This window comes from Copadichromis virginalis, linkage group LG20 (assembly GCF_057382275.1).
Source record: "Copadichromis virginalis isolate Kocher_CV1m ecotype Utaka linkage group LG20, C_Virginalis_male_GT1.1, whole genome shotgun sequence".
NCBI classification, from domain to species: domain Eukaryota; kingdom Metazoa; phylum Chordata; class Actinopteri; order Cichliformes; family Cichlidae; genus Copadichromis; species Copadichromis virginalis.
In genome coordinates, this window is record NC_140637.1 from 33,812,947 (window position 1) to 33,839,343 (window position 26,397).

A 26,397-nucleotide genomic window follows, 5' to 3' on the forward strand; every position below is an offset into this window, starting at 1 on the left:
GCAACAAGTTGACCATTCACATCCTGTCTTCCAAACCAAGCACATTTCTTTAAAAGGAAAATACGTCTTCTGATGCTTGAAGTAATGATATTTTTATTGGATACTTAACCTTCCATCTGTAAGAGGAAAAAAATAAAAGGATTAATAGCCACACCCTCATGCTCACGGTCAGTATGAATGTTCAAACAGCTGATAAGGGGCTTTCAGTGTGGTGAAATGCAGGAAGTGCAGAGCAGGAAGTGATTTCATTTAAACACACAGCACCGCCTGTGTGACATCACAGCAGTATTTAGACAGTTAATGTCCTCCTAAGAATTTCTTTCTCAGTGTTCATCATTCAATTCAATTTAAATATCGACGCTACGCCTCTGTAAAATAGTGTGTTTCAGTGAAGCTGTAAACTTATGCCACATTCCAGACACCTCTGAACTCGGATGTCAGAACTTGTCACTCCTCAGTTAACACATTCCAGAAAAAGTGTGGAACAACAGGATCTGCTTTGGTTCTTTGGAAGGTAGAGAATACAAGACATCATCAACCACAGAGGCTGTGAAAACAGAAAACCTGAGTGAGCAGCCGGCAGAGGAAGTAAACAGCTTCTTCACCCGCTTTGAAACACCACAACAGCAGCGCTCATCTGCCTCAGCCCTGCTCCCATCCTCATCCTCACCTTCCTGCACCGCTCCATCACTGTAACGGAGCACGAGGTCAGACGTGTGCTCCTAGCAGTGAACCCCAGGAAGGCGGCCGGTCCAGACGGAGTACCTGGCAAGGTACTAAGAGCGTGTGGCCACCAGCTCACCCTCATCTTCACCAGACTCTTCAACCTCTCACTGGATGAAGCAGCCATCCCATCCTGTCTAAAATCAGCCACAATCATCCCAGTGCCGAAGACGTCTCCCATCACCAGCCTGAACGATTACCGCCCTGTGGCCCTCACACCGGTAATCATGAAATGCTTCGAGAGACTAGTCCTTCAGCACATCAAGGATTACCTCCGCCCAGAATTCAACCCGCACCAGTTTGCATACCACGCAAACAGATCCACAGAAGACACCATCGCCCTGCATCACGGTATGGTACGGCAGCTGCACTAAGGCTGACAGAGCGAGGATTCAGAGTGTAGTCAAGACACAAAAAATCATCGCTCAAAGCTGCGAGTCAACAGAAGCTGAACAGCTGCAGACTAGTTAAGTAGGACTATCAGACCAATGAATTCCAAAAGAGTGCATCACAATTTCCTGCTCAGCTGGATGTGAATCTGTAAGGAAAACTGGAACGACGCTGTTAAATACAGACACGGTGGAGAAAACGTGACGTATCTAATCTATAAATGCCCATTAGTGCCGCCTTGGCCTGGGTTACCTTCCCTCCACTCATTCATACATGTGCCTACAGTGTGCATTACTTCACACAGAAACATCCCAGCTAAAAAATAAGAACACCTGCTGGCAGGTAACGACCAGCCGCCCTGCTGCCAGCCCTTATTCAATTAGAAAGGCCACATTGCCTGTCACAGCACCTCCCTGTGGTTACATATAGAACTGCGCAGGCTGTCGCAGCTTTTAGCAAACATGCTGCATCTTTGTGACAATTTATTTCCTCTGTATTTACATTTTCTCATATCCCACTTTTTGTCCTGATAATACAGACTACTGTCTACACAGCCCTCCACCAAATCTCAGCATAAGGCCGTTCTTTCTGATTCTGGAAGAACTGTTAAAGCACATATTATCATGTACAGTTAGGAAGAGCAGATCCCAGCAAACTAACTACGGAGCAAGGAAGAGTACGTCTGCGTTGGACACATTAATAATGCTGACACGAATCTACAAACTCTGCAGGACAGATATTCAGTATTTTATCTGAGGACTGTTTTCTAATGCTGGAAGCAAAAGTGTTTAGGATGTCACGTGTCCTGTATGTCCTGTATCCGCTCTGTAATCGTATTTGTGCAGATTTATTAATCATGTTCAGGTCCACACGATTTCTGTGAGACTCTGCTAAAGACAATCAAATGTGGGGCACAGTGTCTGAGGGTGGATCACACTGTGTATGTCCACCTCAGACACGTCACCATGGGAAAGGGTCTGACTTTTAACTCTCTGTGACGTAAAAGCCTGCGACGAGCCGTCTGCGTAGATTTTGCGTGTTTAACGTCAGCGGTGAGTTCTGCCTGACTCTGGCTCAGCTGTCCTGGAAAGTGAAAGCAGTGCAGAGGGCCTCAGGGGCCATCGGGGGTCGGAGGGTGTGGGGGTTGGGTGCATTCCCGCCGACAAACAAACCAGCTCCTTAACGGCCAAAAAGCACGTGACCAAGCGTCCTCCACACGAAACAGTCCCGTGACCTTTCGGGTAACAGTGTCGGGGGGCCCCTTTAAGACTCTGTGACAGGATGACGGCAACGAGGTGAGAGCAGAGCGCGCGCAGCATCACGACAATCCCCACAGGAAGGACAAAGAGGAGGAGGAGGCGTGGCACACGATGGGCGCGTCATTAACGCACGGGCTCGTGCTGATGTTTACGATGACAGAGGCGTGAGACGTTAAACCTGCAGGACTAGTTAGTCTGTGACGACGAGGACCGGCCTCTCCGCTCCGCCCAGCACCGTCTGGCTGGCTCCACGCTGCCTGAGCGGGCAGAGACACGCACCGTGGCTGCATGCAGCAGGCACGGAGTCATAACACACAAACAGATATTGCGACGCGGTGAGCCACGAGCAGATCTGCAGGATGATGAACGGAGAGCGGATCGCAGCAGCCGGAGGAGACACCCCGGGGGCCGCGGGGAGGACGCTCCGGTTCCAACGGCCGCACGGTGAGTGACGGGCACGCGTGCACGCGCACTGCGCATGACCGGGATGTAAGAATAGCACCCTGGTTATGTAATAAAACACACACACACACACACACTTCCTCTTATTTCATTCATTCCCGCAACACACTGTGTGCGCGTCACCGTGACGCAAACTGTGGATAATGTCATTGATTAGCGGGCAGAGGGCGTCATCATCATCATCATCAGGAATACTGTTAAAGCCAATCAGCGTGCGCGCGCACACACACATTATATAAGGACTGCGATATATCGGGCCTGCTGTGAGCGCGCATATATGTCACAGCGCGCGGTCTTTGAGCTGCTGTCAGGCATGTGCTGGGTGGTGCTGCTGGTTTGATAAGACACGGCCCGCGTGGGGAATGGAGTCCAGGGAGCAAAGCGCGCACCCCATGCGACGGCGGCGCGTGCGGTGTGAGAGCACAGGTGAGGTTTGTTTCCCTCATTCAGAGAAACGCACCGCTGACCTCCCCCAGGTCGCACACGTGACCTGAAGTCTGGCTCGATGGTCACGTGAAGTGAGAGCCAATGCAGGGCCGGATCCGCTGTCTGAGAGGCCGCGGGCAGAAATCCGAGAGTGGGCACCTTTTAATGCTGGAGGAGTGGACGACTTTGAGCCTGCGGGGTGGGGAGCGTGTGCTCGCACGGCCACTCTTATTTTTATAAAAACGCAGCCTGACCAGCAGCAGGTCCTGTCTTTGGACTCTTATCAATGTGTAAGCGGGGGATGTTCTGCAGTGTGGTGGCGTGGCTACAGCTCACTGCATGGTCAGCATGTCTGGGCCTTAATCGCCACCGTGTCAGTGCTGGGTTTCACTCCTGTGATAAGAAGCAAATATGTAGTTGAGAGCAGGATCTTCTGCAGTACGTCGTGCGGTCAGGCCTGACTAACGGTGACTGATGTACGCCGTGCTCTTTTAAACTTCAGGCCGTGGTCATGTATAAAACCAACAGCAGGCTGTAGCATGCTGCTCGTGTCTAAAAATATAGTAAAATTGAAATTTCCTGCATGGTTTTGGCTTCACTTCAGTTAATGACGACAAAGTTCACGTCCCGGCTCGGCTGCAGGGAGGTCTTTCCACTCTGAGGTCTGTTTGGTCAGCCTGTGGCAGCTCGTGTGTGACTGGCGCTCTGTGATGGTTTCTGTCGTGTTGACATGATTCAATCTCGCTCCGAGCCGTCTGTGACGTGTGCAGCGCTTTTAAAAGACGTGTTTATGTTGAGCTGAGTATAGCAGTGAATGCTTGGCTGCTTTGCTCTGTCGTGGCTGTAACTTGGGTGGGTTTCTTTTTTAAACTAATAAATATGACTTTTGTCCACTCCGAGCTGATAAAATTCCCGAAGGCATTTTTGGTCTGTGTTTTCAGTCCTGACTAAAAACACAGACACACTGCATGCCTTTCACACAGCTTCCTTTCATGAAGGAAGGAAGAGGCATGAAGACAACAATGCTTCACTGGTTTTTACTGAAATCTGACTTGTGGATGGATTCAGTTTGTGTCCATGTCAGTCATTTAGAAATAATCAGGCGGAGCATCTTTGCCGTGTTGGGTGTAAACCACTAAACTACAGAGCCACTAAAATATAAATGAGGTACTCAGGCCTGAAAATAAACTTTACGTTGGCAGAAGAAACGTAGCCGTTTGCTTCATTAGTCTTTTTTTTAAACCTCGGTGACTGAAAACTGATGACCTCTGACCTCAGATTCTTTGGTTTTTAGTGTTCGGCTCACTGTTGAAGAAAGCTGTGACGTGGGAACAGAAGCGTGACTTCGTAGGAAATGTTCTTGCTCAACTTCAACTTCTCTGAGCTGTTGATGACTTGAGCAGATGTGCGTTTCACATGTGACCCAGCTCCTGTTTGCTCACTGGGAGCTCCAGCAGAGTAAACAGCAGCTGCAGGAGCTGCTTATGTTTACTGACTGATCTGTGTTTATATGTTCGGTCAGTACTGCACATCATTAATATTTTAACTTCTGTGTAGAAGCTAAAGTCAGACCCAAACCACTAAAATGGCATGTTTTCCCTTTATTTAACTCTCATTTATTTGTCCCCAAAATTCAAATAAAAGTGAGTGATCCATCCACGGATCCATGTTTTCGTGACGGTGGGAAGGTCGAGTACCCGCCGAGAACCCACGCAGACAACAACACGCAAACTCCACACAGAGCGACTGCAGCTGGCCACTGGTGCAGTGGTGCAGTGGTTAGCGCCGCTGGCTCACAGCGAAAAGGTTGTGAGTCCAGTTTCAGTTCTGTACAAAGCTGTGTGTCTGCTGCAGCGTGCAAACAAGGACGGTAACAGGATGTAGTGTGACGGGTGTTTAATCTGAAGATGCTCGCCTTGAGCTGTGTGCAAAGGTCCACGTGTTGGTCTTACCTTAGATAAGCTTTCTGTTTGCGTTCTGATTTTATGTGTTTATGGCAGCATCACGCTGAGGAGACGAGTGGAAGCCTCTATCTCCTCACTCCTCAGAACAGCGTGCCGTCCTGTCGGCGAGCCTGTAACGCCTGTTTGCTGCCGTCCTGTCATTTACTGCCATCTTGTGGCCACTGTTGGTTACTGTCTCTGAACACTAGCTTTGACAAAAAAAATTGATGTCTCTAATAATGAAGTTTTTTGGGGGGTGACAGTCATGTCAGGTAGACTCAGACCTGACCTGACTGAAGACCTCAGTTTCCCTTCTCACTTCCCTCTTAATCGCTCTCGCTCGCCCTCTTCTGGTGTAATGTCTGCTGAGCGCCGTTTTATGCACTTCCGGTAAAGCAACATGTAGACTTCAGCTGCATAAGTATTATAGCGTCCCTCCTCCTCTGTCTGTCTGCGTCACTCTGTGAGACAGAGCAGGACAGGAGGAGCTAACTCGACTGTAAATAAGAGCCGTCTGCTGAAAGGAGATAAACTGAGATAACGAAGGGAAAACTTTTTTCAATGTTGCTTAACTTGCAAAGGAGTGACGTTCAGTACCGTGCAACAATCGTGAGCCAATTTCATTTCTCTGTATTCTGCTGGAAAATGGATGTAAGGATTTATTGAAGCATGTTCAAAAAGATGTGTGGGATTAAAACATATCAGGCAAAAACAGATTTCTGTGAATGTAAAATGAATATTTTGGTATGATCGCCTTTATTTCTCTGAACTCTCTCAGACAGATTTCTGTCATTTAAGTGTCTCCAGTCATTTCTCTTCAGGCCTCTAGAAGGACGTTAGGAGCTCTTCTCAGACTGTTTCTGCTTTGTTTTGTTCTCTGTCAGGATGATCCCACACTGCTGTAGTAACGTTGAGGTGTGGACTGTGTGGAGCCCAGTCTGATGGCAGTGTTTCACTCTGTTTTCCTGCCCGGGTATATTTTTACTGCAGGTATTCTCCTACTCCCAGTCAGGTGCTTTGCAGATGGCTTTAAATGGCTGCTGCATTTAGAAGTTTTAGCGAACACCACTCGCTCCACTGCAGCCTGAACCATGACAGAGCCTCCACCGTGTTTCACAGACATCTGCAGGCTCTCACCAAAAATGTAACTTGGCACACGTCAGCCGAGAGCTGCACGATTACTTGTATTTGATGTTCCAGAATTAAATGAGCCATCAAAGCAAAGGCAAGCCAGGCGCTCCCTAAATAAGCAGCCGACCACTCGTCTATATGAGCCAATCACAGCCTTTCCCTGCTCCATGCCTGGAGCAGCAACACGGAAAATGTATCTGTGTGTGGCACTGCAGACATGGTGTTTGGTAATACTTCATTTTTAAGGCAGCTGATGTTAAACATGAAGGCATCACATGCACAGAGTGCTGCAGAGTTGTGTCTGCAGCACAAACAACAACAACTTCTTCGGCCAGCTGAGGGACTCCATCAGCAAAGACTCCATCAGCAAAGACTCCATCAGCAAAGACTCCATTAACATAATTAATGCATTAAAGCCAACGCTGCAGTGCAGCTCAGACGTGCTGAGGTCACCAGAGTCTTTCACAGCAATGCAGAGATTTGTTTACAGTGTAACACACATTTTGTTAATCGTGACAAATAGTTGTGGTCTCAGTGTTGATCACAATGATGGCGATTATCAGTTAAGCTGTAACTGTGCAGCCGTACCTCAGCCTCTCCTCCGGGGTTTGTCCTCCATTCTCCGGTTTCTTCATTTATTTATTTAATTTTTTAACGACACACTGAACACTTTGCTTAGATATGCTAAGATTTTATCCAATAGCTCTTTGGAAATTCGTTCATTGGTGCAAAAATACTGTTTTATGCAGGTCAAACGGTGTAGTCTTTGGCATGTTTTGTGACACATGAGTAGTAGTAAAGTGTCTGGAGTTGGGTTCATTGAATGATTCATTGGTCAGCAGTTAAAACATTCCTCTGAAAATGGTCAGGTACAAGGAGTGGACTGAAAATGGGAGAGAACAAAACAGGTTTGGCTCCTTGGAAGCAAAATCGTCTTGATTTTGCTACGTCTTGCAGCACTGTGGTCACGTGAAGGTGGATTAATGATGGTTAATGCAGAAAGGTCAGGATGTCCAGGCACAGTCTGATCTGCTCGTTTCTTAAAGTGTTTTTGTTTGGTAGAAGCTGTTTTCCACACATGCAAAAACATGACTGCCTCTAATAATTACATTTAAAATGCATTTAATGAATTTGTGCAGTTTGGATTTTCTGCTCTTGTTTCTTTTTAATTACATTCAGTCGTGTGTGTGTGTGTGTGTGTGTGTGTGTTTATATCAGGACTGGATTTAAATACAACAAACAAGTCAGTCACCACCCACATGGTTGATATTAATGAAGGCCTAGGTCATGTGACACACACACAGGCCTCGGCTGCTTTCATTGGGTGTCAGCTGATAGAATCACAATAGAGCCGCTCAGCATGGTTGTTACCCGTTTGTCACGTTACACCACTTCCTGTGTGCCGGGACAAAGGTTACTGCAGCACATGGTGATTGGTGGATGACCTCATCGTAGTGTCTTTTACTGACTGACAGGCCAGCCGACCAATCAGAGGCACCGCATCCTCTGCCGCAAACCAAACAGGTGTGCTGCTGAAGCTCCTCCCACTCTGATGTGGTGTGAGAAAGTTCAAAATCTGAACACAGCTGGGAGAGCGCCTTTATCCCGTCCTCCTGTTCACACACAGACACACACACACAGCGCAGATACAGAGGAGAGGTTCACACACACAGACACACACACAGCGCAGATACAGAGGAGAGGTTCACACACACAGACACACACACAGCGCAGATACAGAGGAGAGGTTCACACACACAGACACACACCTGGCTGTTGAAGCCATGTCGCAAACACTCACTCAGAATCCTCTGGAGAAGACCTGGGGTCCATGGATGCAGAGCAGGCTGAACAGACGGCGAGGCTGTAAGTACACAAGCGCACACATGCAGCACATGTGCGTGCACACACACACACACACACACGGTTTGCGCTGTGATGCCTTGTTTTGCTTTGACATGCTGATACTTGTGCGTTTTCTTCTGAACAGCTTGTGTGGATTCACCAGGTGTGTGTGTCTGTCTGTGTGTGTGTGTGTCCTGACGGCCATTCACCCTAAAGGGTCGCTGCGTGATTGCGTGCGGTCAGACAGACTCAGACTCAACAATAACACGACAAATGTGCATTTAAAGAATTTTGTAAAGTACAAAGTGAAACTAAACATCTAAAGAATCACAATAACAAAATATTTTGAAGAAAGAGTTACAAAGTATGAAAACTAGGCTGTTGGTGGACAAGTGTGTGTGGCGAGGCTCAGCCTGCCCGAGCGGGCGTTTTGCCCGCCCAATCAAACGTCAGGACCGCACGTTTCTGTTTAACCGGCAGCGCAGAAAAAACACCAGAATCATTTCTAGCTTATGATTGGGTGGCAATTTTCCGATCTTCACCCCCCGACTGAAGGAAAAAATTCCCACCACACATTTATAACCTTATCAGTGCAGGAGCGTCTGACTCTGACCTCAGAGCAAGGCAGCAGAGCGGTCGTGGAGCTGCTGATTCTCTGCTGTAAAGTCCACATTTCTGCTGCTGATGTGACGTCTGTATATATCTGAGTGCATGCAGAGGGTTGTTGAAAGTAAGATCCCACACGGAGCAGCTGTCAGAAGAAGAAACAAACGAATGTCAGGTTCCTCTCAGATCTTCCTTGAAGCTTTCACTCAGACGTGTTAACATTTTGCAGCTTTGTAAGCATTGAACGGGCGACAGCAGCAGCCAAACACCTGAAGAGGAAACTCACCGTTCCTCACCACACGTGAACAACCAGTGCTCACTGCTGCTTTCTGAGTGCTAAAGTTTTTATTTGGATCCTTTACCAAAGTAAAAGCACAAGAATACGTGTGACATTTCCCTGTGACTGCTTCGTCTGTGCAGTCGGTGTGTCTGCAGCCTGCGGTCGGAGCTGTGGAGATGTCACAAGATGGGTCTGAGTGGTTTTAGGGTGATTTATGGTCTTAACTCCACATCAATCGGTAATCAGGTGTGATGTATTTATGTACAACAGACACACAAACACAGCGTGCTTTACAAAAGCCAACGACAGCAAGAAATGAGATCAGTGCTGATGTGGGAAAAGGAAAAACACAGTAAATGAGAAGAAAACGTATTTCAAAGAACAGCAGTAAACTTCACTGACTTCAGCTGCACTTCCTACTTAAACTACAGTAAAGTGCACAAAGGTTGGGAAACAAACAGATGAAACTGAAGCGATGAAGAAGAGAGAAGCTGGCCATGAGCTTAAAATCACCTCCTTTCTGTACGGCGAACGTGTGTCTGTGGGAGGAAAGATTACAGCCTGTGACTCTGAAAAATGACTCGCGGTCAGACGGTGTTCCTTCTTATCACCAAAATAACATTTAGTCCAGCTCGAACCCTCCGTGGCACACTTGTACTGACGTCAGCGAAGGAAAGCTGTGCAGTCAGACATTGTTTACGAGATGAGCCGAACATGGTTGTGTTGTTGCTGCCTCTCCTTCACAGCCAGGCATTAACTTTTAGATCAGGATCGTACGGAGGACCGAGGCTTCAAAGAAATGAATGAAATAAAAAGGAAGAAGTTCTAATGTCTTTGACACATTTTTACATAAAAAACAGAAATGAATTTATAAACATTTACTTAAATGTATTTATTTATTAAGAGAACACCCAACAACCATATGTCCCCTTTAAACAAGCACTTTGGCAACAGCGGGAAGGAAAAACTCCCTTTGAACAGGAAGAAACCTCCGACAGGCTCAGGGAGGGGCGGAGCCATCTGTCGAGATGCTAGCATTGTAATGTAGTAGCTGGAGTATTTTGCAGGCTTGTGTCAGTATTTATAAGACTGATGTGTTCGAAATGTTCGTCAGACTTCAGATGGTAAAACTTTCACGGCTTCTTTGAGACGTCGGTGTGTTTTCCTCCTCGGACACCTGCGCTGGTCACCTGTAGTCACCGTCTTTGTGTTTGTGCGTTTCAGCCTCGGTGCCCCAGTTCACCAACTCCCCGACCATGATCGTGATGGTGGGCCTCCCGGCACGAGGGAAAACCTACATCTCCACGAAGCTCACCAGGTACCTGAACTGGATCGGCGTCAAAACCAAAGGTATCGGCTGCCAGCGCGGGGCTAAACTGACACACCAGGCCGTCGCCACACAGATGGAAATGCATCTGTTAGTGTGAGCTGTAACGCAGCTCGTGTTCGCAGGTGCTGTTTGATGCAGCTTGGAGTGATTTCTGTAAACCTTCACACAGACTCTGACTGAGCAGCAGAGTAATAACGTTTCTCAGGTCAAAGCTTTGTGAATAAACAGGCAGGTTACAGAGATGCGGATGAGAGCAAAGGAACTGTTTGGCCGCGGCGTTTCTGGCTGTCCGGACTTTATTTGGTCTGCTGTGTGTTGCCAAAACACTTCCAGGGCGCTGAGGCCTCCTCAGGACTCTGAAGGTGCTCTGCGGTATTTGACACCAACATGTTGGTAGCACATCCTTCAGAGGATCCTAACACTGTCAGATTTCAAGGATCTAAAAAGTTCATTCCAGTCAGCATGGCTCTGATGAGTCTGTTGATGACATTTAAATGATAGTAAGGAGATTTCCATCCTCGGTCATAACAGCTGTAAGCTGTGCACATACTTTCTTCTTCATCAGTGCAAAAATCTGTTATTCTCCACACGAGTTTTCCATCTGCTCTTCTGTTCACAGTGAAGCTGTACGGTTTTATGGAGCAGAGCTTGTGTTTAGAGACCGAAGCAGAAGTTTTAACATGGGAGTCTATGCAGGGTGGGCAACTCCAGGCCTCGAGGGCCGGTGCCCTGCAGGTTTTAGATCCCACCCGGGGTCAACACACCTGAATCACATGATTGGTTCATTCCCAGGCCTCTGGAGAACTTCAGGACATGTTGAGGAGGTCATTTAGCCATTTGAATCAGCTGTGCTGGATCAAGGACACATCTAAACCCTGCAGGACACCGGCCCTCGAGGCCTGGAGTTGCCACCCCGGGTTTATGGGGACGGACTGACTGCTGGAGCTTCTGCTGGATGTTAGAGGAACTGCAGTTTGGTCTTTTTCAGCCGTCTGAAAGCATCGTGGGTTAGAACGTGTGCTGCTGTCAGCCACAGTTACTGCTCCTTGTTTGTGTTGTTATAATCCTTCATGGCTCGTTCTCCTAACCTGTGATGGTCACTGCTAAAAGCCAGCAGATGGCATCCTCATTAGCATGTTTAGCTGTAAGTTTAGTCTCTGAGCGTTGTTAGCTCATTGCTACAGATCCAGACCCTGTCACTGTGTCAGCAGGATTGTGTTCTCTGTGTTCCAGTGTTTAATGTGGGGCAGTACCGCAGACAGGCCACCTGCTCCTACAACAGCTACCAGTTCTTCAGACCCGACAACGAGGAGGCCATGAAGATCCGCAAGTACGAACCCTCAGCTGCACGTGTGCCACACCTCGGCATTAAGGCGTTAGTGTGTGAGGCTGTGTTTATGAAACCCACAGCATGTTGCTTCAGAGGAGCCAGACTACGCCGTCATTTTTAAAGTGCTCGTGAGCAATACGAGTCCAACTCTCTGAAGGTCTTTAAAAGTTACTGTTTGGACATTTGCTGCTTTTTCTCCCGTTTTCAGTCCAGTTCTTGTACCTGAGCTGTGAGTCGTTTAGGCGTAAAGACTGAAAGTGACCGTATCAGATATTCATTTTCAAGCTTGTTAGAATCGTTCACACTTTGTTTTTAGACTTTTGTTGTTGAGTCATAAACTGTCCTTAAATAATCTGTGACACAAAGTGAGATGGGAGCTGGAGCAGTTCACTGCAGAGCTCACCGTCCATGATCTCGGCCCCTCAGCCCCTTCTTCAGTCGGTCGCACTGACCTGTAACTCTCCACAGTGCTGCTCACCTTCCATTTGATGTCCTGCAGATAAGATGAGCTTTTGTAGCGCTCACAGTGGTCAGATCGCAGCAGTATGTAACAGACTTTAAACACTCACAGCTGTCCAGCTGTTCTTTGGCATAACTGAGGTGCATGAAACTCAACACACGCGCACATACGTGGAAATGCAGCATGAACGGCTGAAGCTGTTTCCTACTTTCCTACCAGCATGTAAAGATATGAGGGGTGAGTCCCGCCTGCTGACAGTGTCATACATCGTTAACGTGTCGGTTTCTGTGTCGGCACGCAGGGCCTGTGCCGTCGCTGCCCTCCAAGACGTGTGCGAGTACATCAGCAGGGAGCAGGGTCAGGTGGTGGTGAGTCAAACTCAAAGTTTCCTCCAAACTGCTCAGCAGCACGTTTTTGTTTGTAGTGGACACACAAACACAATATTACAGTGACAAATCAGATCTCCCTAAAACGCCGTGAACACAAGTCATCACATCCTTGTGTGAGCAGCTGTTAAAGTCGGTCAGCGTGGTCTTATTGAGTTTGTCTCTTGAAGGTTTTTGATGCCACGAACACCACCCAGGACCGCAGAGAGGTCATCCTGAACTTTGCCAAAGAAAACGGCTACAAGGTCAACTTTCTTTCTTTCTCTTTATTAAAAATAGAAATGTGTTCGTCAAACCTCTGTGACAGCTTTTGTTTCCCTTCCTGTTCAGGTTTTCTTTGTGGAGTCGATATGTGACGACCCCGACATCATCGCTGAGAATATTAAAGTAAGTGAGCCGAGGCGAGTCGCTGCTCGGAGCCGGGATCCGGTGCGCTTTCAGTTTGTTTTTGTTGGAACGGGCTGAACCGAGCTCGCTGTGCCAGCCCGCGGGTGTCTTGGCAGGACCTGGACTGGTTTTTGTTCCACAACAAAAGCGTGGAGAAACCCTTCCTGCAGCTTCTCCGTCCTTTTCTCTTCAGTTTGGCTCGTTTCAGACTTCATGTTGTGCGTGCAGCTCACGTCTCTCTCAGCATGTGCCCTGCTTTAGTCGTGACTTTTCCCACTCTCTCTGCCTGAAAACAGCAAGTGAAGCTGAGCAGCCCGGACTACGCCGGCTGTGACAAAGAGGAGGCTGTGGCCGACTTCCTGAAGAGGATCGAATGTTATACGATGACCTACGTCCCCCTCGATGACACCAAGGACAGGTGACTGCCTCTGCTGTGGAAAATCAGCTTCTGAGTCACATCCACACCTCGTGGTTCACTGTTAGCGTGGAGGCAGATCAGCCACACTCTCTGTTCATGCTAAACTCATAAAATAACCTTACACAGAGAATTTGGAATTAAACTCCATCATCATCATCACATCAATCACTCTGCACAGTCGATGTTGGTTTGAGTTGATGCCTCTGAAGCCCATTAACCCTTTAAAGCCGGTCGGAGCAGCACGCTCCATTTTGTGTAACTATTTTTAAATCCCGGTAGCTCTGCAACCACGTGAGCTAGCGCAATCATTTTTTTTTGCATATGAAACCGGAGGAGTTGTACTTACATCTGATGCCATCAGCTTGTCCTCGGTCACGGTTTCCTTCCACATATAGTTTTGCAAAAACTGCATAAAAAGCACTTGCAGCAACAAAAACATAATATTCCAGAAACACGCTTTGCCGATCCGATCAGCTGTTCGTAACACTTCCTACGTCCATCAGCGTGAACTATCGCATGTCCGCCATGACCTGCCCGAAACCGGAAGTGGCGTCATTTTGTGGAAATGTAGTTTGTTTTTTTTGTTGTTTTTTTTACCATCGTGGCCTCATGAACCTATACTTGTGTTTTTAAAAGTTATCTTTGACTTTCTGAATTTCTGTGTGGTTTCTGGGATGCTGAGGACTCATATTGCACTGCTGGAAATAGTTTATTTTGATGCACATGCTGTTATTTTGTAAATTTGCATTATAATATATTTTTTCGTTTTTCCTGCAGTATATGAAAATTGGTGTATCTCAAAAATAAAACTATGAAGACACTTAAAATAAATTTCCTTTGGAGGGAAACTAGTTTGTGTATTTACAGTTTTGAGGGATAAGCCTCTTAAATTTCTCTAACTAGAAATATATGTTAAAAAAAACGAAAATGATTTTCAATTTTTTTGTAGTTTATTGCACTTTTTTGCAATTTATGTAATGACTATGCACTTAATGAATACATATTATTAAAATTTGGGCTGTAATGGTTGTATTGATGTATAGCAACTTGAAATGCTCCCAAAAATGGCTCCACAGCAGGTAAAAATATAATATAAGCTCTGGCGGACTTGGTGCTATGGTAGGTCTTAAAGGGTGTTAAATATGACAATATGTTTAAATTGTAATAAATTGTGGAGCGAGAGCTTTACGGACGTCCGTCTCAGCTGGTGCAGCGGTTGCACGAGCCAATAATACGGCAGGATTCCTCACATGACTGTGGCTCAGGAGGCTGAGCGGTTTGCCCACTAATGGGACCGTCTGTGGTTGAATCTTGGGTGAGATCCTGAAGTCGTCCCTGAGCATCCATCACACTGAGAAAAAACAAAATGCGTGTGCATTAAGTACAAATGTAACTAAGTACAAATATGATGGCAGAAGAAATGAACAACTTTAAAGAATGAAATCTTTATAGGAGCTTCACATTGATACATCGCTGCGTGACAGGTTGTTGGTCCTGCGTCTTCGGGCTGGGCGATCTGTGTCTTTGTTACGTAAACGCACCGTTGTGTCCAGCAGAGGAAGTTAAAGAGGGCTGACGCTTTTGGGTCTCTTTTCCTCGTCTTTCTGCAGGAACTTGTCTTACATTAAAATCTTCAACGTGGGCAGCAGATACCTGGTGAACCGGGTCCAGGACCACATTCAGAGCCGGATCGTCTACTACCTCATGAACATCCACGTCACCCCGAGGTCCATCTACCTGTGTCGCCACGGTGAGAGCGAACTGAACCTCGTGGGTCGCATCGGAGGCGACTCTGGGCTTTCCTCTCGCGGGGCGAAGGTTCGTTTTTTGTTTTGTTTTTTTTAAAATGCACCTGTGATCTCGGGTCATGTTGTTGTCAGTGAGATTTTTCTCTTGTCCGTCAGTTTGCCAGCACTCTGGGCACCTACATGCGTGGGCAGTGCATCAGCGACCTGAAGGTGTGGACGAGCCACATGAAGAGGACCATCCAGACCGCAGAGGCTCTGGGAGTCCAGTACGAACAATGGAAAGCTCTCAACGAGATCGACGCCGTACGTAAAGAAACGGCTCGGCCGCTTCACGTAGATGATTTCTGCTCGTAGGAGACGAGTCTGACTTCCTGTGTGTTTCACTTCAGGGGGTTTGTGAGGAGATGACGTACGAGGAGATTCAGGAGCATTTCCCCGAGGAGTTCGCGCTGAGGGACCAAGACAAGTATCGCTACCGCTACCCTAAAGGAGAGGTGGGTGTGGACCCTGCGTACACCTGCTGGCCAGCAGGGGGCAGCTGCTCTGGCTGTGTAATAGGAGTCACTATGAGTTTAGGTCTCTGTTGCATGTTTTACTGAATAAAACATTAAAGCGATTAAAAAATAAATCTGGTCCCATTTTGAGTCAGATAGTAAATCCGAGTGTTTGACGACAAGAGGAGCCTCGTTCAGCTTCACGCATTGACAGCAAAGTGACTGATGTCTAACTGTGTGTGTCTCAGTCGTACGAGGACCTCGTTCAGCGTCTGGAGCCGGTCATCATGGAGCTGGAGAGGCAGGAGAACGTTCTAGTCATCTGTCACCAGGCAGTCATGAGGTGTCTGCTGGCCTACTTCCTGGACAAGAGTGCTAGTAAGTGGTTCTTCTGCAGTGGCTTTGCTGAGGCTTTGAGCCTTTACGCTCATGTTTGTGATCGAAAGGTGATTAAAACCAATGTTGTTTTGAATTATTCCCATAAATATCACCCTATGAACCCACCGCTGAGAGTACAGGATCACTTCTTATTTATCTTTCACAGGATTTTTTCGATAATGAAACAAATGAAGAAACAATGATAGATTCCCCGAGTTTATTTCTCTGTGGTTAGAGTGATGGCAGCAGGCATGCTGTGGATAAACAAACATTTCTCTGTGTTCAGACGAGCTGCCGTACCTGAAGTGTCCTCTGCACACGGTTCTGAAACTCACGCCAGTCGCTTACGGTCAGTCTCGCCTTCTTCTGCCTCTGACTTTAACGTCCTCCTCTGTTAGTATCATTAAAACAAGCTCTGCAGCGTAAACTAGCAAACACAAAGTAAGATGATTAAAGTTGTTTTTGAACGGCGTGCTGGTGGAAGAAGTCACGACGTGCAATCACAGCGTCCGTCTGTTGTTCCCTCAGGTTGCAAAGTGGAATCCGTCTTCCTGAACATCGAGGCCGTCAACACGCACAGAGACAAGCCGGTGGTAAATATGAAATATGATTTTTCTTCTTTTAAACACAAACGGCTGAACACAAGTCGTAGCGTTAACGAAACCTGACACTGACCGAGGTGCAGAGGAACCGCCCACACTCGGTGAACTAATGGTTTTAATAAATCACAGGTGTGTGTGTGCGTGCGCGTGTGCGTGCGCGTGCAGCCTGCATTGATTCAAAGCGCTGCGACTCTGTGCATCAGACTCAGTTTGACTTTCTTTCCCAGAACGTCGACGTGGACCGAGACCCGGCCGAGGCCCTGGAGACGGTCCCTGAACACATCTAGAGGAGGCGGGCAGGGAGCTCGTTTTTATTCACTGATGGAAGTGGCCTTTTATTGTTTTTTAATTTAAGTAATCTTAGAGATCATCGCTGTTGTGATTGTTGCTGTTGTGACAGTTTGAAGCTTCACAACACTGAAAATGAGACATTTCTCTGTGGTAGCCTCTTTCCGTTGTCGATGCACTTTATAACGCAGGACCGAGGCCGGGTGAAGAAGAGGTCTCGTCTACTGTGGGGAAAAAAAACAAAGTAGTGCTGAACATGTGCCGGGGGGTCTGCGTTACCGTGTTCCCTCCTCGACTCTTCCTTACCTGTACCTGTGCTGTAACCAGTGTCAGTCTGAACCGTCATTGTAGGAAGTTAACTGTCCACACTGACATACCGAACACGTGGTGCTGGTTACCGTCAGCGAGTAGAGCGTTGTTACAGATCCTTAAAGGACAGGTTGAAAGGATTTTTAGAATTGCTGAAAAAGTTTTTATTCCTGGCAGTAAAACCGTCATGTTTGCTCTGGTGGTAAATGTACCAACATTTCTATTCTGATCTAATCGACTTCTTAAAGCCACATTCACGCATTGAAGCCGGACTTCCACCATCACGCCCGCGGGCCTTCTTCCAGGGCAGAAATAAAACTCTCCCTGAGTCGTGTGCTTGGCGCTTCGATGCTGATAAAACACCCAGAACACGCGCTCTAAAACAACAAGGAAACACTTGATGATCATCAGGGGGGGAAAAAAAAAAAAAAGAGTTAAAGTCAAGACAGAAAGCAGTTTAAACACCTATAAAACTGGAACCCAGCTATCGCCACCTGGTGGCCTTCAGACAGAATGCAGGTAGATGCATCCATGTTTTTACCGTGTCTGCGCCTCGGGACTTCTGCGAGCCTCAGCTCTGATTACCTTCAGCCTGTTCAGAAACTGTGATGATAGTTTAGTGTTTTAATCTCTTTTTAAACGGCCCGCGTTCATTTAAAAGAAAAAAAAAAAAAAGATGGAGGAAAACCATCCCTACCCGGATATCCACAGGCGACTGGAATATAACCTGAGGGGTCGGTGATTGGATTCAGCAGGACTGGCTGACAGTGTTTGGCTGAATGTGGTTTTTGGTAGTTTTCAGTATTATTCATTGTAAAAGATAAAACAGGAACGAGGCCTTCAAAGCACACGACCCATAATTCCTGCGTAAAACATGAGGGGACAGCTGGTCCTGTAACTGCCCGATACCTCAATGTGCCTCATAAACACACAATCCATGACTGCTCTATGCACCCCACTCTTTAGTGGGGGAGGGAGGTCTGGTGCATCTTTTTTATTTTTTTCTGTGAAGTTACACTGACTGTTCGTGGTCCTCATGATGTGTCCGTCCGCTGTAGTCCTGCTCTTTGTCTCCTGGACTCGCTGATCCAGGATCACTGGTATCATGAACTCACCTACAGGCAGGTTGATGTTAGGAGGGCGAGTGGTTCATTACAGGCAGCACAGACTGGTGTCGTACTAAAAGTCACTAAAGATCAATGAAAGCATCAGTTAGATGCTGGAATCAAAACGGCCACATCCTGTGGTCATTCGAGGGACTGCGTTTGTGGTTCCAAGCATCGGATTGCTGCTCGGATGAGACGCTAAAAACTGTGCTGCTGATGAACGCTGCAGAATTAATAAGCTTCATGATGATAGTGAAGCCAAACACCTGCGTAGGCTTCCTTTGCAAAAGGAGTCGCACCACCCGTGTTAACACCTTCAGGTGTTCTTAATAATAGTATACAGGATCAAATATACCTCAAAGCCTGCAGTTTAGGGATGTGCTCACCTGAGAAACTGTAGAAAAATGCACATTTTCCAGAGTAGGTAGCTCAGGGTTACCATGGTGATATGCTGTAGTTAGGTGAACCAGGTTCATGATACCAGTAAACCTGGATAGCGACTAACACTATTACTCAGATGTGATTGGAGGCCTCTGTGTGCTGGAGCATTATGTTCTGCGTTGTGCAGAATCACCCGGTGTAGCAATAGAAAATCAAACCACCTCAGGGGATCCTCATCTTCACAGTGTGAGTCAGTTTTACTGTGAGTGGTAGCAAACCTGCAGTGTTGAACAGTAATTCTGTGTTTAAACGAGACTCGTACAGTAACCCCGCCCCGTGCCGCTGTGTCACCAGCAACCAGTCAAATCAATGCAATCACTGTTGTTGGATCAATTATAAAACTTTATTTTATAAACGTGAAAAAAAACCTGCTGTTACGTTAAAATCCAGGCAATAAAATCTAAATGGATACTGGACATTTGTGGGGTTTTTTTCTCATGTTTAAAACTAAGGCTCACACGGGTCCAACACGAGGCTCTAATGTAACCGGGATTCACACTGTAACACGACCAGTCCACACAACGCTGCTGGTGCAGCTTCTCTTTCACACACGATAAATAAAAAGAAGGCAGGAGAAGCTGTCAGGTGGTTATCTCTGACTGCTGCTGCTGGTGGAGGCCTGGCTGGAGTTGGGGAGGGAGTGGGCCTGTCTGTACTGCTGAGTCCAGGTCTTAGGGTCCTGTTCATGAAGCTGAGATCGGACACAAAAAACCATCATTAGTAGCCACAGCTTCATCTGCAGGTGTAGGCGTGCTCTGCTCAGCAAACTTACTTCACCCATGAACTCCAGGATTTTGGCTTTCGACACCTCTGCGTCGGCGCGCTGACCCCAGCGAAACTCGTGCTCGATGGGCTCCGTGTGAGGGATCCGCACGTACTCCAGGTACCTACACACACACACGCACGCACACAGGAATCAAACTGAGCATTAACAGAAAAGATGTCAAGTAAATGAGTGTGGAAGTCGATATAAACTGAACGTGAGCAGCGAGCTGCTCTTCACATCTTATAGAATAAAACATGATCTTCCTATAAACTAAGGTCGGGCGAACTGAAACGTCGAGGCTGATCATCACATCTGGTTACAGAAGTCGAGGCCTCCCAACAGGACCTGCGATCGCCCGCCTGATTATTTATGAGCTGAAATATAAAACTGCAGATAAAACTTAAAGCAGTAAAGAGACTTTGGGGAAAACCCATCAGCCACATTATAAGTGCTGATGGGCCGTCCACCACCTGTGACAATAACAAATAAATTCAGCCGATAAATCTGTTCAGTCTCCAAATATCTGAGTCTTAAATCCTTATCAGCCGGGTTCACTTACAGATGTTGTGCCTGCTTCCACTGACAGCTGTGGGTTTAACTTCAGGGTAAATGAAAATTTTTACATTTTGATGAAAACCACTTTAAAAAAAAGAAACCCAACATCAACAGATCCTTTTAATCCAGACTGAGGAGTAATCACGTTAAATAATCATTATGAAACATCAGTGATGCTGCCAGCATGTCGCATGGAAGTCTTTCAGGTTGGAAAACATGAGTTACAATACAGCGAAAAACAACAGACGCTGAAGGAAAAAAAGCCCTTTATGATCCACTGCAGCCTGTTTTTGTAGGAAAGCGATGCATCGTTCGAAAACAGACGCAGAAAAGTAACTGAAGACAAAATGTCAAAGAAATGCGAACCGAAACACAACACGGGGTTTTCTGACCGGTTTGGGAATGTTGGAGGAGCTGGTCCAGGCACGGTGCTGCGGTGCTCTGGCCTCCTGCGCCCTCCTGCTGCTCTGTGGTGTGGTATAAACCAGAGTCTACGGTCTGACAGACGCTGGCTCTGAACACACCAGTGCGCTACGACTACAGCGACCCTGCCGGGCTCGAACCCGCGACCTTCTGCTTACACGGCAGTGCCTTTAGAAGCCTGAGCCATCGTCCGACTGCAGGACGCAGGTACTTCACACCTGGCCTGTGCTTTCCAAGGTGGGGGAGGGGTTTACATGTTATCGGGTAATCAGATTACATCCAGTTCAGCGCAGTAACTTCACATCTTGAACTTTAAACTGTCCTTGATCATTTGTGGCTGACCCCACAGTGACCCGGTTACCACGGTGACAGAGCCCATGACTCGGGTTGCTTCCTACCTTTGACGCACAAACTCGTCGGTGACCATCTTCCTCACGTCACCAAACTCCTCGTGCTTCTCTCTGCGCACAGCAAACAGAAACGTTTAAAGTCAGATTTGTGCCGACTCCTGACGAGCAGCTGGGCGGCGACTGAGGGGCGTGGCCTCACCCGGGGTCCACGCGCAGCTTCCTCAGAGTGTTCCAGATCAGATCTGTGCGACGAGGGAAGACAAACGTGTCAAACTTGTGTCCTTCCACAGATCAACTCGCCTTTGTTTTATTTAAGGAAGACTGACACTCACTCTCTCTGACGACACCGCCTTTCATGAAAATGACGCTGAGGATCGCTAACAGCAGACCCATCTTTGGATTGGACGGGCTCCTACGCGCCACAGGAAACAGACACTTGTTACACAAATGCAGGTTTTCTGATGACGCACTGATGTTGGCTGTGTCAGAGTATAAAACACGCAGGTATTCAATAACTGAATCCTGCTGCTCGGCCTCAGCGTTTAACTGTTTAGGTTGTGATGTAACACATGATGTCACCACTAGATGGGGCTGCAGTCTCTGCCCAGTTTCTTAAAGCTTAAAGTTAAAGACCTCTCGGACTCCACACAGCGCACACAAACATTTGTACTGCTGATGTTTAGACGCTCGTTTCCCCGGTCTATGAATATATGCATGAATACTCACCTGACCGGCGAGGCTTTGTCAGGCGTCTCCAAATTATTGACCAATATGTACATTTTATTTTTAGGGTCGATTTCCACCAGCTTCAGGCCGAACACCTGGACAGAGCAGCAGAGGAGCGCCGTGCTGAGACAGTTTCATTTGCAAATCGAGACGCCGATCATCTCTGACTCTACAAACCTGGTCAAACGTCCGCGCCGCCCTCTTTAGGATCTCGGGGTAAATGTTTCGGTAATCCTTCACCACATGTTTCACCAGGTCTGAAACGGCACGGAGACGACGTTATCTTTCATTACTGTGCTTTATACGCGTGTCTGGGACATCCACGGCTGCGAGCAAGGTTTTAAAACACCTCAGACTCACAACGTCTTCTTCAGAGCCCGACACGACACGCTGAGCACTTTTATTTTTTCAAACAAACTGAAGCAGCCTCTGTTTTCGTGGACACTTCTGTTCCTTAGCACTCAATTTAACTGTTACCCCCGTTTGATTTCACAGTTGAGCTGATATAAACCTCAGAGGGCTTTTCAGTGGAACGCTGCCGTGTATTCAAACGCTCCCTGGCTGCTGTCTGTACCTGCTCGCCGTACAGGCATCTTCTTCTGGTCCTTCACCAGGAAGTACTGCACCACCTCAGCAGTCTGCAGACGGACGAGTGACAGAAAAAAAGAAATTAAATACATTTTACTGATCATTAAGAATCAAACTCTGGATTTCTCCTGGTTCTGTACCTTTTGGTCGACCTGTGCAGGTGTGAGCTTCTCCAGCCCTCTCTGCACCTGTGACGTACTCGGCTGAGTGAAGGTCGCATCGTCATCCTCATCCTGAGCCACCAAGTTGCCGGTGTGTCTCTACGTGGGAAAAATGTACATGGAGTCAGTATCTGTGAAACTCACTGACACCCTCAGATTCAGCTTATTTTTCTGTACGGCAACTTTGCCTTTTATCAGCTGGCTGTCTAAAAGCTCTGGGAGAAGATGGAGACACGATAAGGTTCTTGCAGTAATCGCCAAACACACAGACCTCCAGAGGGTCAACACCAAAAACCATCAAGTCCAACCAATCAAAGCTATTAGGTTTCAAAGAGAAGCAGCAGCGTCAACGAGCTCCTGGGCTGCATGCTGCCCCAAGCATCTGACTGCATCAGTCACTACGCTACGTTCACACTCCTTTCCTATGAAAGTTTGCTGCTCTGATTTCCCGGCAACGTCAGCGCAGTTTCTTTCAGCAGGTCGGCTCGGAGCCCACGCAACTTTAAAAAAGTCACTGGGAAGAGCGATCCAGCAGCTGAGACCAGTTCAGGATGGTTATGGTTGGTCTGAGCTTGCAGTTTGAACCCTCCACAGGTCAAAGCTAATCTTGCCTTTGCTGCTCCGCTGAGGCCTCAAACTCGCAGCCCCTATTTTGATGTGAAGAAATATAACGCAGTTTGACTCTTTCTGTTGGGGAGGTTTGTTTGTTGTTGAGTGAAATGTTAAAATAAGCTCTTTAAATGATTTATTATGAAGGTGACATGAGCAGAGAGCACAAACATGCTGAGGGATCGGCTGTGTTAGTTCAGCGAGTCACAAACTAATGTGAACACTTGTGTCTGTGTTTGTATTTTGTTACGTATGACAAAGTGTGTCTGTCCAGGAAGAGGACAGGTGTGTTTGTTTGCTAGTTCAATAAAAGGCTTCGGTTAGTTTGCAGTTTTGTCTTGTTATACAATATTTTAAATAAAAAACAAACACTTTTGGAAATATTTGTGATTTCTTCTTGTTTGTTTTGTACTATTTGAACACTACGGTGAGATGACAGTGCCAGCAGTGGCCCACAGCTGATTTACGTTTGAGACCCCTGACTTAGGCAAAGTGCCGATGACCCCGAGGTACCCCGCTGAAGATGTGGAAGGTTTCCCAATAAAGTGACCATTCAGACCACCTCACCGCCATCAGGGACCGGCCTGTTCGTCCAGCTGCTTCAGCGGTTTCTGCTCGTAGCATCTCTGATGTTTCTCAGCATGTGTTTAAGAAACCATGCAGAACGTTTTCTCCAGTGAAGACAGAGCAAACATCCAGAGAGCTGGAGCTTGTTTCTGCCCCTCTGCATCACAGACATCAAATTACTGCACTTAATTCAAACTCTATATCCCATGATGCTGAAGCTCCTATCATTGGGACACGTGGAGTGGGTGTAATAATTATTTAACATATGCCCTCACAGTTGGAATCATTTTTCCTGCATGGGCTGCTTTTTTTTTTTCCAGCTGCTGTGGTTTGATCTGGACGTGATCTTGAGTTTATACAAAGGCGTTCACCACTTTACCCTAGCACCTCTCATTACTGTAACAGTGCAGACAAGTAAAAAGAATTTCTTCTGTGGTGGAAACGAAGGACTTACTCTCTGAGAGGAGCTCTGTGTGCTGGACGGTCTTTTCCTCTGCGTCATGGCGACACACCGCCTGATAAAGGAGACAGGTAGGATGAACAGATGTGCCTCTTTAGGTTGGACTGCACAGCATTTTAATTCCTGGCCCCCTGCACCACATCTCGAATAGTTCTGCAGTACATGCACTTTTCTAAAGTCTGACTTTCACATACATGAAGGGGAGGCTGTCACCAAAGGTCATTCTGTTTGCAGCTTTGCACAGCAGGAAATTATGGTGTGAGGTGATACAGCGTGTGCATCATCACTGGATTAAAAATGGTAAAATTGCCAGATGTGTCTGTACGGTGGCCCTGAGAGGCCAAACGGACTGCAACTTCAGGAAACACTTGCAAAAAGAAAACAAAACACAACGGAAATGTTTCTGGGGAGACAATAACCCGACGGACCAGTTGCACGAACCAAAACATGCTAACAAGTGCGCTGGGAGACACTTCAAGGAAGTGGATGAGAGGTAAATGTGCTGTAATCATATGATTCTAATAATACTACAGATATCTGGAATATACATGCATGCTTTGGTTCGTGCAACTGGTCCGTCGGGTTATTGTCTCCCCAAAGAGAACCCCCCCCCCACACACACACACACACACCACACAGGCCTCCTACCAAAAAAAAAAAAACATTATAGAAGTTATAACTTAATTTGAATGTTATTGGTTGAAACATGTGCTTGACCCACAAGCCCCTCAATGCAGTGAAGAATCCTCTTCACCCTCTGCAGGAAAGCAGCCCACAGCATGTTTACCAGCCTCCGTGATTGGCTGTTCCGTCTCACGCCATTAAAATCTAAGTACCGTAAAAATCAGAGTCTGTTCATTTCTTTGTAAGAGAGCAAACCAGATGTTAGACTCAGCGCTGACCTGTCCCACACAAACACAGTTTTTGCCGCACATTTATTCTGTTAGGACCTGATCGCCACAGCTACACCGTGTGTGTGCGTTTCGGCGCGTTTTAAACGAGAAAGTCTGTAGGCTGAACAAAAACAAAAACCCGGAAGTGACCACAGATCCTTAACGCGAAAACCAGAGCAGACAGCGTTGCTAACTCCGTGCCCTAAAATACTTCACCCGGATTTCCCGGGATAAAGCGTGGCAAACAGAAGCTTCAAATAGTCCGTATGTTTTAGAAAATGACTCACTTTGATCCTCCACCCGTTCCAAACGGTCAGATTCCCGCTAATGGGGCTTGTAGGCGCCTGCTGATGACGTCATTTGCACTTGCCGCTTTTCCTTTCCGTTTCATTCGTCGTTGGTTTCACTCAGTGACTGTAAAAGTCATTGGTTTCATCTATTAATTAAATAAAAATTGAGTGGTTTTATTTATTTATTCCCCCTGTGACAGTTTGATGGTTTATTATACCGAGAAAATTATTTTTATTTTACAAATTCGCCGGAATAATATTGTTCATTAGTTTATGTGTAAAAGGACCTAATTGGCATAATTACTAATGAACAGAAATATGAACGTTTGATAAAGAGATAAATAATCATACTGATATAACTCATGATTATATGATAAAATTCATGACGCACACAGGAGGACAGGCGTGAGAAACTACTGAAATTTATTCTACAGACTAGCATATTTAAAATGAAACTAACAGGAATTTCAGAAATCCAAGAGAAGCTTCATACTTTATTCAATTAAATTGATATTTCTTTCAGACCTCTGCAACTGTTGACTTTTCTTCGGCTGTTAGCTTCTGAGATTGGTAGGAAGAGCACATGTGTAATTTTGAAATGAGCTTATTAACTTATCAAAAGCCTTTTTATAATAAGTTAAAAAGTCTTCTCGGTATTCCATTGGAAAGTGTACCAGCCTCTGTATGAGATAAATATAAGTGTCCATATTAAAGACGAAGCTACAGACCCTTTCATCCAACTATGAATATCTCCATGTAATCCTCTGGATGAGGAAAAATCACTTTTGTTATTATTACTTTTTAAAATTATAATTAAAGTCCCATGTTTATTGTTGAGCCAGTCTGATATTTGAGAACATAAAATTTCTGGAAAAAGGTGCGTCAGTCTTAGAAATTCTTGATTTGAACAGTTTCAAAAGTAAAATACTTTATGTACTTTTAATTCATCACCATTTTTAATGATCAGCTTAGGCTTTTTATTTACCTAAACGTTGTACTACATGAGATTTTAGAGTTTTATTGAATAAAATATGCAAGTCACAGTAATTGACGTGTGAACAAGAAGCACAAACGTCCACCGAGGCATCTCTCTCTCTCTCTGAGCAGTGATATACTGTTAAGGGAATAATATTCTATTTTTATATAAACATGTAAGAGGGGATAACTTTGTAAACAACCGGACATGAATAACTTGAGGTTATTACATAATAGCAGAGTTTTCTCTCTTCCTCTTGAAAATACTTTCCTTAAAGATTTTGCACATTTT

General features: G+C 46.4%; 2 protein-coding genes across 4 annotated transcripts; one reads left to right on the top strand and one right to left on the bottom strand.

Annotated features, from left to right (window-relative positions):
- The first annotated feature begins 2,381 nt into the window (after nucleotides 1-2,381).
- On the top strand, nucleotides 2,382-19,158 carry LOC146685258 (6-phosphofructo-2-kinase/fructose-2,6-bisphosphatase-like). 3 transcript variants are annotated; one of them, XM_085444837.1, is made up of 14 exons: nucleotides 2,382-2,816; nucleotides 10,290-10,415; nucleotides 11,629-11,725; nucleotides 12,487-12,553; nucleotides 12,742-12,816; nucleotides 12,902-12,958; nucleotides 13,255-13,376; nucleotides 14,987-15,194; nucleotides 15,281-15,427; nucleotides 15,514-15,618; nucleotides 15,867-15,996; nucleotides 16,283-16,345; nucleotides 16,525-16,589; nucleotides 16,826-19,158. In XM_085444837.1, the coding sequence occupies exons 1-14, from the start codon at nucleotides 2,732-2,734 to the stop codon at nucleotides 16,883-16,885; spliced, it is 1,407 nt and encodes a 468-aa protein (XP_085300963.1). In that variant the 5' UTR covers nucleotides 2,382-2,731; the 3' UTR covers nucleotides 16,886-19,158. The 3 variants fall into 3 exon arrangements, with proteins under 3 accessions (XP_085300963.1, XP_085300965.1, XP_085300964.1); XM_085444839.1 differs by lacking the exon at nucleotides 2,382-2,816 and adding an exon at nucleotides 3,146-3,260; XM_085444838.1 differs by lacking the exon at nucleotides 2,382-2,816 and adding an exon at nucleotides 7,512-8,200.
- On the bottom strand, nucleotides 19,064-25,232 carry ndnl2 (necdin-like 2). The gene is made up of 11 exons (XM_085444840.1): nucleotides 25,128-25,232; nucleotides 23,942-24,002; nucleotides 22,291-22,410; nucleotides 22,137-22,200; nucleotides 21,740-21,819; nucleotides 21,563-21,657; nucleotides 21,169-21,248; nucleotides 21,036-21,078; nucleotides 20,885-20,947; nucleotides 19,515-19,629; nucleotides 19,064-19,433 (listed from the first exon to the last, which is right to left on the bottom strand). The coding sequence occupies exons 2-11, from the start codon at nucleotides 23,987-23,989 to the stop codon at nucleotides 19,332-19,334; spliced, it is 810 nt and encodes a 269-aa protein (XP_085300966.1). The 5' UTR covers nucleotides 23,990-24,002; nucleotides 25,128-25,232; the 3' UTR covers nucleotides 19,064-19,331.
- Nucleotides 25,233-26,397: the final 1,165 nt, after the last annotated feature.

What these genes read in the sequence shown, in the direction of transcription:
- LOC146685258 (XM_085444837.1), top strand. Translation starts at nt 2,732, where the DNA reads ATGATGAACGGAGAGCGGATCGCAGCAGCCGGAGGAGACACCCCGGGG. An exon ending in CCGGTTCCAACGGCCGCACG is followed by an intron (nt 2,817 to 10,289) that starts GTGAGTGACGGG and finishes TGTGCGTTTCAG; the next exon opens with CCTCGGTGCCCCAGTTCACC. An exon ending in TTTCCTCTCGCGGGGCGAAG is followed by an intron (nt 15,195 to 15,280) that starts GTTCGTTTTTTG and finishes CTTGTCCGTCAG; the next exon opens with TTTGCCAGCACTCTGGGCAC.
- ndnl2 (XM_085444840.1), bottom strand. Translation starts at nt 23,989, where the DNA reads ATGACGCAGAGGAAAAGACCGTCCAGCACACAGAGCTCCTCTCAGAGA. An exon ending in AAGCTGCGCGTGGACCCCGG is followed by an intron (nt 20,948 to 21,035) that starts GTGAGGCCACGC and finishes TGCTGTGCGCAG; the next exon opens with AGAGAAGCACGAGGAGTTTG. An exon ending in GACGAGTTTGTGCGTCAAAG is followed by an intron (nt 19,630 to 20,884) that starts GTAGGAAGCAAC and finishes GTGTGTGTGTAG; the next exon opens with GTACCTGGAGTACGTGCGGA.